Below are 11159 nucleotides of genomic sequence, written 5' to 3' on the forward strand. Positions count from 1 at the left end.
AAAAAAGAAATGAAACTAGTAAACATGTAAGTTTATGTGACTCAAAAGTAAAATGTACAAGGGAAAGAAGATTAAGAAATGTTTAGACTCATGGAATAAGTCAATGCCAAAATGATAAACACATTTACATAAACGTCTTTTTTTACAAGAAAGGAGGGCACTAAATGTACAGCATAGGCCTAGTCTATTAAGCTAGGCTAGGTGTCCATATCATATCATTGACACAAAATTCCCTTTTTAACCCTTTCCAAATGTAAATTTAATTTGACTACCACCACACTACTGCAGACCGTGGTTACATGCCATGAATATTGGATGTAGGCCTATGTTGAAGCAGAAGTACAGTTGAGCTCGTCATTTTCCCCCTCTTATTTTGAAGATTCGGTTTCCTTCCTTTCGGAAAAAAAAAACGTTACGTCCGTTCATTAGCTTGACACGGCATTCACTGTGGAGGTTCCGTTCACTTTTCATTGATTTTCAAAGGGGGACTTCCGCTATGATGGATCGTCATATTGACCAATAGGAAGAGAGAAAGTGGGCAATAGAGCGCAGGACAACCAATCAGAGAGCAGCAGAGGCTTGTTCTTGTCACAACAAAGGAAATGATACACTTTTGACAGATTCAACCTGTTTTTAGTGATTCAAGATTTTCTGTTTTTCTCTACCAAAGAGTTTACTTTATATCGTCATTATCACGATGATGAGATTTTGAAAGGCATGTTGCAAAAAGAAAAGAAGACAAATATGACTATAAATGTGGTGAAATAAGGCCACAACAACACAAAAACATTCATTTTTGAATGCAGTGGTACACATCGGAATAAGCCTGGGACACGCACACAGTGACACAAACCACACACCACAGCTGGTTTGTTTTGTGATCCAATGTTTCGTGGTTCGTAATGAAACGCCTGTAAAACAGCTGCCGTGTTGCCTCAGTGAAAGGAAACAATGTGGTTAGCAACTTCCTCTGTGAACTGCTGCTGGCCCTTTTTTTAAAAAAAAAAGGAAACAACCCTGTCACACCCTGACAGGTCAGATTGTGTTATCTGTCGAGAGGCCGGGTTTGATGAGTGTGGATGCTGTCTATTCAGCACCGCTGTGCTTTCAATGTGATGTCTGATCTATGCTGTTTGGTATGAACATCTGCAATACAGAATTCCCTTAAATGTTTCAGCATCTATAAACTCTCAGACAGCTGTTTTCCCCCCCGTCGCCAGAGATGTCGTCATTTCTTCTGCAGTATCCAAAACTTAACAGAACCTCATCTGTAACAAATCTGTACGATGCTGTGTCCTGCAGCCCGGTATCTGACTCAATGACATCATGTCACGTCATGTGACAAGAATACATAGATTTAAAAAACGGACAGAGGAATCAACACTTAACAACAAAAGATATGATGCCTAAAAATAAACCCACCTTATTAGCTCGACCCACAATAGTGCAGCTGCAACAGTATGTGTGTAGCCTACTGACTGCAGACACTGTGGAGTTCCATCATTTGACCTTCAGTCTGTGCAGTTAGGAAGTCTTTTCCACCAATTAAAAACTAAATAAAGGAAATACATGAAGATATTATTATTTGTATCTATCTGTTTGGTGGAGAATGATAACAAGGTAAAGGTTGGTAACACCAAAAAAAAAAAAAGATATATATATATTCTTAAAGCTGCACTTTGATATGGCTCTTTGTAGTTTTGCTTATTTAAAGCTAATGTACTTGCGCTTACTACTAGTTGTCTGGAGTTTGCACATTCAAGGTTGAAAGCACTTAATTGGAAGTCCCTAAAAGCGTCAGCTAAATGACATGTAATGTAATGTAATGTAACACAAAACAACAACTGCCATGGTCTCCATGTGCTGATTTGGAAATGTTGATTCGATTTTGTTCTCACATCTTGGATCTAGACTGTGGGTTGCACCCTAGGCCAGATCTGGAAATTCTGGGTGTACAAAGCATTAGTCTCGCTTTGCCAGACCATCCACACGCTGCGGAGCGGAGGAGGGTCTGGCTAGTCCACACAGCATTCCGGGATGGGAGAAAAACGTGCTCTGGTTTATTGGCATTTCTTTAAACCAATCACAATCGTCCTGGGCGGCACTAAGCTCCACACAGAGCCGCTGTAAAAAAGTTGTGCGAAAGAAAAGTCAGATTGGACAGGTAGTCTAGCCAGCTGTCTGATTTTAACATGCAGAGATCAGAGGAGCAGTTAAAGATTATTAAAATTTCACTTTATGAGGTTTTTTAACATTAATATGAGTTCCCCCAGCCTGCCTATGGTCCCCAGTGGCTAGAAATGGTGATAGGTGTAAACCGAGCCCTGGGTATCCTGCTCTGCCTTTGAGAAAATGAAAGCTCAGATGGGCCGATCTGGAATCTTCTCCTTATGAGGTCATAAGGAGCAAGGTTACCTCCCCTTTCTCTGCTTTGCCCACCCAGAGAATTTGGCCCACCCATGAGAGAGAGAGACATCATGGCTTTCAAACGAGCAAAGTGGCAGTTGGTCAAGGCCACACCCCCACCCTCCACCTTGCCCCCCCTTCAGATACAGTATTAGGGGACCACTAAGGTCTATATAAAAGCATCCAAAGAGCACCATGTCATGGGACCTTTAACCATGGTCCTCATAAATCCACCGGAGTTTAAAATTCCAACACAAAGAAACCGTAAGGAAACGGAAAATACATGCATCCGGCGGAATTTCCTGCAGCACCGGAGCAATCCCGGAAGTAGAACGTTGAGGATATAGACTAACAAAGCATTAACTACAGGGGTTTACATCATGTCTCCTATCATTTTGTTAGAACAGATCAATTAAGCATTCCCATGGGTGATTTGAGAACACTGGCCATGTGTTTTGAAATATGTCGTGAGGATTTTTTCAATCACTCACAAAGTGAACAACTGTAACATTGTGATGACGCTAAAGACAATTTGACAACATGAATCTTTAATAGTTTGCTTTTCACCCTCCCCTGCCCGTTTTAGGATAAATCAGTGTCTCTATATGCCCCGGCTCCATTAAGGCAGGAGGGTTTGTGCTCTTATCTATAAGAGATCTTTTTTACCTAGCGCAATGAACCTAATGAATAAACTGCACTAATCTACACCATTCCACATAGAAATAACATGTTACACTTTGTGTATGTTGTGTGTATGTTTGCATTGATGTAATGTTTTTGTCTGTAATCTGATTTAATGTAACAGGACGTTTTTTTATCTGTTGGGTGAGACTGAATATTATTATAATGCTAGTAATTATCATTATAATAATTAGTTGTCCATACAACACCCTGGCACCCATAGTGTTTATCTATATTGGCAGTGCTAACTGTGCATTCCTCTAGTAAATAATACGTCCATGTTTAAATTTGAACTGCATACCAACAACAAAAACACAATCTAAACATTGCCAAATTATCATTAGATTCTCTATCATTTTTATCATATTTTTGATGTGCAAAAGTTATGGATTGCAGCTTTAAAGCATAACTGTGGTCACTTTAAGATGGGGCATATTTACCACCATTGTTTATCCAACTGAATTACTTCAACATCAGCATGTATATTATCCTCCTTATGTGTGTATGTATATTGTATTTTTGGGATATTGTATGTTGTCTGCATCTTTTTTTTTCTTCATATATTAGCATATTCTTTCTGTTTTGTTTTGTTTGTTTGTTTTTGTCTTCTAAACTCCAACTGGACTGTACCATCTTTCTTGTTTGTTTAAAATAAAAATTGATCCCAAAAACATAATTCAGCCAAACAGCAGCAAATAGAAGTCATTCTACTGGAAACAAAAATATGTCACAGCTTGTATATACATCTATTAACTACTAAATAGTCCTTGCCCTCCTACACAACACATATTTCTTTACTTCATGTTTTTGCAGAAATGAGAAGTTGTATATTCTCAAAACGCTGTTTCACTGTGACCAAAACAGACTGAAAGTCTCTGTTTAATGCATTTTAATGCTGATTCATTCAGCGATGCCTAAACCAAACAGGGGAGGAGCTCAGTGTCTTGCTCAAGAACACTTCAGCAGGACACATGGATGTAGACGGACACCCTCTTTGCTTTACTGTAAGTCTCTGAGAAACCCTCCAGCAGGTGTTTTCCACACCTGACTCTGTCTCCATTTCTGTCTCTTTACTTTTCCTCCTCTTATCAGCTGGGTTGCACAACACAAACCTGCAGAGTCTGGGACAGTAGAGAGAAGTCGAATTTGTGAGTAATATCAGAATTAGTGAGTAATGTCAGATATATATTTTACTTCACTATCATGTGAATTGGCTTTAATTGAGTACATGCTCGGGTGTGTGATCAGTATCCTGTGACAAGGACAAAAGAAGGTATCCATATGAGCAAATATTTGGATTTTATTGTCATTTAAAATGTTGGAAATGTTATTTGATGTCCATTGCTGTATTCTGCATGTTTAAACATTATCTATGACTATTCCCACTAAAATTGTACAATTTTATATGTAGAAGGCAACAGCTGGCTATTAATGTTGATAACGAGCATTACTTTTATGTAGGTTTGTTCGTGCTGATGTCACATTTTTTGGGGGATGTCTGATTTTGAAATGAAACCATGCTAAAGCACCAGATGAGCATTTTATTGCACTTTTGCATTTTAATTTATCTCATATCTGAAAGTGTTTTACTGCTAACATGTGGAGTTCGCAGAACATGTATCCAAACAGCTGGTTTAAATTCAGCTCATTGAAGCTGATTGCAGTCTTGCCCCAACCAGGGTTAAAATAGTAAACTAAAACGAAAATAAGCAGTGAACATCATCGTTCAAGCTATTGAATATTCCTCCAAAATTTAGAGTCACATTTTTTGGAGGAGTATACCAAGCAAGTATGAGACAAATCCAATCATCCACCCAAGAGCAGTTTGAAAAATGTACATCAAATATGTGAAAAACGTTAGGCGGGGCCAATAAAGCTAAATATGACATATGTGTGAAACGATGAGAACAATGTGTATACCAAATGTCGTGAATATCGGAGCAACTATGTCCAAATTAAGGCCTTCCACGCATTAGGGGGCACTACAGAAAAATAACAATCCTACATTAGGTTCCTCACACTGTCCCTGGCACTTTGTGCACAGGCCATAGTTAGGGAACATTCTGGATCCTACAGACAGAACCAAAACCAAACCCAACAGACAACCTCTCCTTTTATTTGTAAGTTTAACACACACTTTGGATATGCCATAAACATGCATGGTGCAACTTTTGGTCTGCTATCTCCAGGCTGGTGTGGGAAACGGACCAGCCACTGACACCACACCTCCTTCACCTTAAGCAAGGTTGTGGTTTGGACAGGTGACCTGGCACACTCAGCCATAAAAGCCTGTGTTCAGCCCTGCCAGGTTCACACTGGTCATGATGAGGGGGCTGATCGCACTAACTGCGCTGGTTGTGGCCGTTCTCGGCAAGGAGACCTTTGAGGGGTAAGTGGGCCTTCCAGAGCCTCTCACTGCTGTGTAGGGTGTGTAGGGTGTCAGTGATCCTATATATATATTTCAATCAAGAGAGACTTCGTTGCAGATATGCAAAGATTTATTGTACATATGCATGAATTGTAAAGTACAGTCTTTGGAGATTAGATTCCACCGTTATTTTAAAAATCAAAAAACTTTTAAAAGGGATAGAAGCCGAAAGATAATCCCCCTGATAGTCTAGACACCGATGGTGGCGCGAGGAGCCCGAAGACCAACACCGAAAAGCCGCCAGTAGAGGCCTGCCGGACGAGGCCCCAGGAGCCGTGAGGGATGAAGACGCAGGGGAGGAGGAGGGTTGAGCTCTTATCCTGAAATGACAACTGAGCAGCAGAGAGAGACGGGTTTAAAACAGTGATGTCATGCAGTGATTGGCTCGTGATTTTCGTGGCCGCTTCTGATTGGTTAAAAGAAAAGTGAACACTTCTACGGCTGATTCGTTTAGAGGAGAGAGAAAGTGATTATGTTTTAGAAGTCTTCCTGAAAGAATTTGCGCTGAGCTCATATGTATGTATGTATGTATGTGTGTGTGTGTGTGTGTGTGTGTGTGTGTGTGTGTGTGTGTGTGTGTTAGTGTGTGTGTGTGTGTGTGTGTGTGTGTGTGTGTGTGTGTGTGTTAGTGTGTGTTAGTGTGTGTGTGTGTGTGTGTGTGCAGAACTGTGAAATAATTATAAATCCCTATGTAGTGCCAATTATAACACTTTTTAAACTAAAGACATCCAGTTGATGCCTGCCAATATACATCTGGTCCGATACCTAAGTAATAACTCCACTTTCACAATAAATGCAATGGCTTTAATTTCTTCTGAGGACGTTTGTGAGGCCAGTACAGGACACCATGGGCCTGCCTGTTGCACATTTTGAGTGTCAACCTTGGGAAATCTTACTTCACTTCAGGTGTGCCAACTTCTCTCTTCATTTGGGATCTTGAGTTGAGTCAAACAGTGTGGTTCTCTTTTTGCAGGCATCAGGTGCTTCGCATTGTTGCAAAGGATGAAACCCAGCTGCCTCTTATCAAGAACCTGGAGGACATGGTCGAGTTTGAGGTCATATATCATCCACTCACAATACATCTAAATAAATTCTAATATAAAAACAGAAAGTAAAAAATGAAAGAGCTAAGCTTCCAAATGTGCCTTTTCTTTATTATCTTTACTCTATCTCTTTTTTGTTCCAAGGACTTGGTTCCTAAATTAAAACGTATGATTTTCTTTCAGCTGGACTTCTGGAGGGGAGTAACTTATGTGTCCTCTCCTGTGGATGTCAGAGTTCCATTCCACAGCCTGCAGTCCGTCAAAATTCACCTGGAGAGTCAGGACATCGAGTACTCCATCATGATCGGAGACCTTCAGGTACGAGACCTGCCATCAGCTTGGACTCTCAAGTCTAAGGCTCAGGAACAGGAACGAAACTGAATCTGCTGCACTTGGCATTGGGTTTTTCAGAAGTTTGAAGTAGATTCTGGGCCAAAGCTAAATGTGAAAAAAATGTGTTGACCTCTGACTCAGATATGAACAATGTTATTGTCCCCCAGGTGATGCTCGATGAGGAACAGCAGGAGATGGAGTCTGCTGCTCGTATCGCTGAGCCCAGGAACACTGACAGCTTCGACTTCTCCAGGTACCACACCATCAGCGAGGTTAGTACACACACTCACTCTGATATCCAGAAAAAAACAGCAATACCACAGACAACTTTTATTAAATAGTTTTTACTAAATCCTTGGTTCTCATTTATAAAAATAAAAAGTTATCAGGATGGTATTTGTAGTATAAGATAATAATAATAACAGTTTGCTACAGTATCTGGTCTGATTTTAACAATTACAATCATACTCTATGGATGTTTTCATTATGTTTAATAATTGAAAAAAATGAAGACACCACACTTTGTTTATTGTTAAGTCAAGTGTGGCAACATCCCTGCAACTAATTTCACCATGAAATGTAAAAGTGACTAGTACAGTCAGGACATTTTGGGAAGAAATACAATCAAAAGTCCATCCATCCATGCAATGGCTGCAGGCTTTAGGTAGTCCAGAGGTCCCTCTCCCCAGCAAAGTTTTCCAGTTTCCTCCTGGGGGATCCCAAAGCTTTCCCAAGCCTGATGAGGTATATAATCTCTCCAGCGCGTTCTAGGTCTATACCCAGGGGTCTCCTACCAGTTGATTTTGCTCAGAAAAAACCTCCAAAGGACGACTACATTTCCCCCTCAAACTGTGAACGAGACCCAGAGATACTTTAATCCTAAAAAAGCTAACTGGGGAGCAGTCCACTGTTTTCCAGCAGAGAACCCTGGCCTCAGACTTAGAGGTGCCGTCTCTTATCCCGACCAACACAAGACATGCTGAAGTTCCTGGTCTGTTGAAGCCAACAGAAACACATCATCTGCAAAGAATAGAGAAGCAATGTCCCCAAACTGGACAGGAAAAACACTAGCGGAGCCGGACATCCACTGAAAACCTTCCAGCCGACAATACAGACACAGCTCTCATTATAGTTATATAAAAACGGATAGACAGATCAAACAGTGGAGCACTTGACTTCCAACTAGATTATTATGTTGCAACCCAAAATATAGCACTTCATAAACAGATTTAAACTCACTTAAAACTAGGGCTGAAACGATTCCTCGAGTAACTTGAATAATTCAATTAATAAAAATCCTTGATCCAATGATTTGCCTCGAAGCTACGTTTAATCAACGTTACCAAAATAATCGATAGCTGCAGCAAACCGGTCCGATGAAGCCAACAGAAACACATCATCTGCAAAGAATAGAGAAGCAATGTCCCCAAACTGGACAGGAAAAACACTGGTGGAGCGGGACATCCACTGAAAACGTGTTGGATGTCATGCAAACAATACAGACACAGCCTCTCACTCCAGTTTTATAAGGACCAGATAGACAGACCAGACAGTAAAGCACTTAACTTCCAAATAGATTATTATGTTGCAACCCAAAATATAGCACTTCAACAACGTATTTAAACTCCCTTAAGAACAGACAGTGCTGTACAGAATTGAATTATGTCATAACCCTAACACTAAATACCATAATTTTGTCAATGGTTTAGATCTACAGTTTCCAGGACATGCTGGTGGCTGAGAATCCCAACCTGGTCAGCAAGATTGTGATCGGTCAGAGCTACGAGGGTCGCCCCCTGAACGTGCTCAAGGTAAATAAAACAGGCTGGAGTTCAGCAAATGAAGTCTGACAAAGGGAATTAAAAAATGGCACCTGCTCTTAATAAATAAATGAATGACCACAAATGAAACACACAATTGTTCTTCATAAAGGATTGTAGATAAGTCAAGCACTTTCTTAAGAAAATGAAGAGATTATTTAATGATGGACTTCATGCAATGTGAAATAACCTTCTATGATCATAAAAATATTAGAAAACAAAGAATTTGAAGTATGTCTACTCATTATTCTATTAATCGTTGTTTGACTGCTCCTTTACTTTCAGTTCAGCACCGGTGGAACCAACCGTCCCGCCATCTGGCTCGACACTGGAATCCATTCCAGAGAGTGGGTCACTCAGGCCAGTGGCACCTGGTTCGCCAAAAAGGTGCGTTGTTTTGGGTTTTTCTTCACTGTCTCTGCAGCTTCTACTGTAACTACTAACCTTCTGTAGTACATATTGTGTTCTTGACATTTCTGTGAATAGATTGTGACTGATTATGGACGTGACCCCGCTATCACCGCAATCCTCAACAAGATGGACATCTTCCTGGAGATGGTGACCAACCCCGATGGCTACTACTACACTCACAACAGCGTGAGCCTCTTAAAGCTATACATTTTTTTTACTGACTGATTTTATAATATTTTTCTGCCACATTATCAAACTCAAATTTAAAAGTGACAAATGATGATTAGCTACTCTGATGTTTCCAGAACCGTATGTGGCGTAAGACCAGGAAGCCCAACTCCGGCTCTAGCTGTGTGGGAGTCGATCCCAACAGGAACTGGGATGCTGGTTTTGGAGGTAACGACTTGCACTTGTAGTTGAAATGTACCAAGGCACCACCATGTCATCCTCAAAACATTACCGTCAAAATGTATTTATCAGTGAAGTTTTTGTCGTGTTGTTTTGTTTTAAAATTGTCAACGATTTTGTAACAGATTATTACTTATCTTTAAAAAAATGCTGGTGTCATGCTCACTACAACCACCAGATGGTGCCAAATTACCTACACACAGTGGCTTTGAACAGGATGGGCTACAGGATGGCCCTTATTCAAGAGAGCCCTGGCCAACATGGAGGCAGAATTACACAAATTTGCCACAAATTGCTCTACAATATGCGGACAACACAATACAAATTACATTAAATTAATTAAACTAATGTTTTGATTGTTCAGTGATACTATGTTTTGTTACTTTGCACATTATGGAGACACTAACATTAGTGTTAGTAAGGAACCAAGTGTTCAGCAGTTGTCTAGAGACAGATGGTGGCATCCATTTTCTTGCAGTTTCTCTGATTTTGTAAGTCATCCCTGTGTAGCACCTGGTGCCAGCAACAACCCCTGCTCAGAGACCTACCGTGGACCCAGTGCTCACTCTGAGTCTGAGGTCAAGTCCATTGTGGACTTTGTGAAGTCCCACGGTAACTTCAAGGCCTTTGTCTCCATCCATTCCTACTCCCAGATGCTCTTGTACCCCTACGGCTACACCAAGACTCCATGCAAGGACCAGGCCGAGCTGGTAAAAATCATACTCCTCGCCTTTTATGATTTCTTTACCCAAAACATTTTTTGTTTTCAAACTGGTAAAACTGGTTGTAGATATTTTCTTGGGCTCATCAGTTTGTTGCTTCTGTAATGCTAGAAATGTAAGAATTTGCCAAAGCAGTATGAGAAACTATGACTAGATGTTCGTATGTGATCACGGTAATCTCTTCCCACAGCACAATCTGGCTAAGAAGGCTATCACTGACCTGGCCTCCCTGTACAATACTAGCTACACATACGGCAGCATCATCAACACCATCTGTAAGTCAGAGTTATTTAAATTCTACATACTGGTTTTAACTGTGACATAAACCACGCCCATTGGAAACCAATGGTAGTTCAGTTGAGAAAAAGAAATCAGATGTTCACAATCGCTACCATAGCAGACAAACTACTTTATGCCTGACACCAGAAAGCCTGTGTTTAACATAACAATAAAAAAAATACCTTAAGCAATACCTGTTTCAATTTTAGACCAAGCCAGTGGTAACACCATTGACTGGACCTACGACCAGGGAATCAAGTACTCCTACACCTTCGAGCTGAGGGACACCGGCCGTTATGGCTTCATCCTGCCAGCCAATCAGATCATCCCCACTGCCAAGGAGACTTGGCTGGCTCTGATGGCTATCATGGATCACACCTCCAAGAACATGTACTAATGTGTATGTGTGTGTGTGTGTGTGTGTGTGTGTGTGTGTGTGTGTGTGTGTGTGTGTGTGTGTGTGTGTGTGTGTGCACAAGTGGAAGTCTGTGGAGAGGATATTGTCGGCAAATGTCATCGTTAAAATGTGATCTTTAAGACTAATATCACATCATCATCATTATCATACCTGATTACTCTTTGGACGTGGTGAAAACCACAAACAGAAAAATAAACGAGCACACTGGAA

General features: G+C 40.7%; 1 protein-coding gene across 3 annotated transcripts; it reads left to right on the forward strand.

Annotated features, from left to right (window-relative positions):
* The first annotated feature begins 4100 nt into the window (after window positions 1–4100).
* Window positions 4101–11159, forward strand: LOC120563698 (carboxypeptidase A1-like). Of its 3 annotated transcripts, none has more exons than XM_039808056.1 (13): window positions 4101–4235; window positions 5277–5476; window positions 6489–6570; window positions 6742–6876; window positions 7059–7163; window positions 8601–8702; window positions 8997–9098; window positions 9198–9308; window positions 9428–9518; window positions 10041–10240; window positions 10443–10527; window positions 10741–10966; window positions 11005–11159. In XM_039808056.1, exons 2-12 carry the CDS (start codon window positions 5409–5411, stop codon window positions 10926–10928), a joined length of 1269 nt encoding a protein of 422 aa, XP_039663990.1. In that variant the 5' UTR covers window positions 4101–4235; window positions 5277–5408; the 3' UTR covers window positions 10929–10966; window positions 11005–11159. The 3 variants fall into 3 exon arrangements, with proteins under 3 accessions (XP_039663990.1, XP_039663991.1, XP_039663989.1); XM_039808057.1 differs by having other exon boundaries at window positions 10741–10934; window positions 10973–11159; XM_039808055.1 differs by having other exon boundaries at window positions 10741–11159.

This window comes from Perca fluviatilis, chromosome 8 (genome assembly GCF_010015445.1).
Source record: "Perca fluviatilis chromosome 8, GENO_Pfluv_1.0, whole genome shotgun sequence".
In the NCBI taxonomy this organism is placed as follows: Eukaryota; Metazoa; Chordata; class Actinopteri; order Perciformes; family Percidae; genus Perca; species Perca fluviatilis.

Bases quoted from the DNA above. Each gene is read 5' to 3' on its own strand.
- LOC120563698 (XM_039808055.1), top strand. From the start codon at position 5,409: ATGATGAGGGGGCTGATCGCACTAACTGCGCTGGTTGTGGCCGTTCTC. The intron at 8,703-8,996 runs GTAAATAAAACA...CTTTACTTTCAG, and splicing joins GCCCCCTGAACGTGCTCAAG to TTCAGCACCGGTGGAACCAA. The intron at 9,519-10,040 runs GTAACGACTTGC...ATCCCTGTGTAG, and splicing joins CTGGGATGCTGGTTTTGGAG to CACCTGGTGCCAGCAACAAC.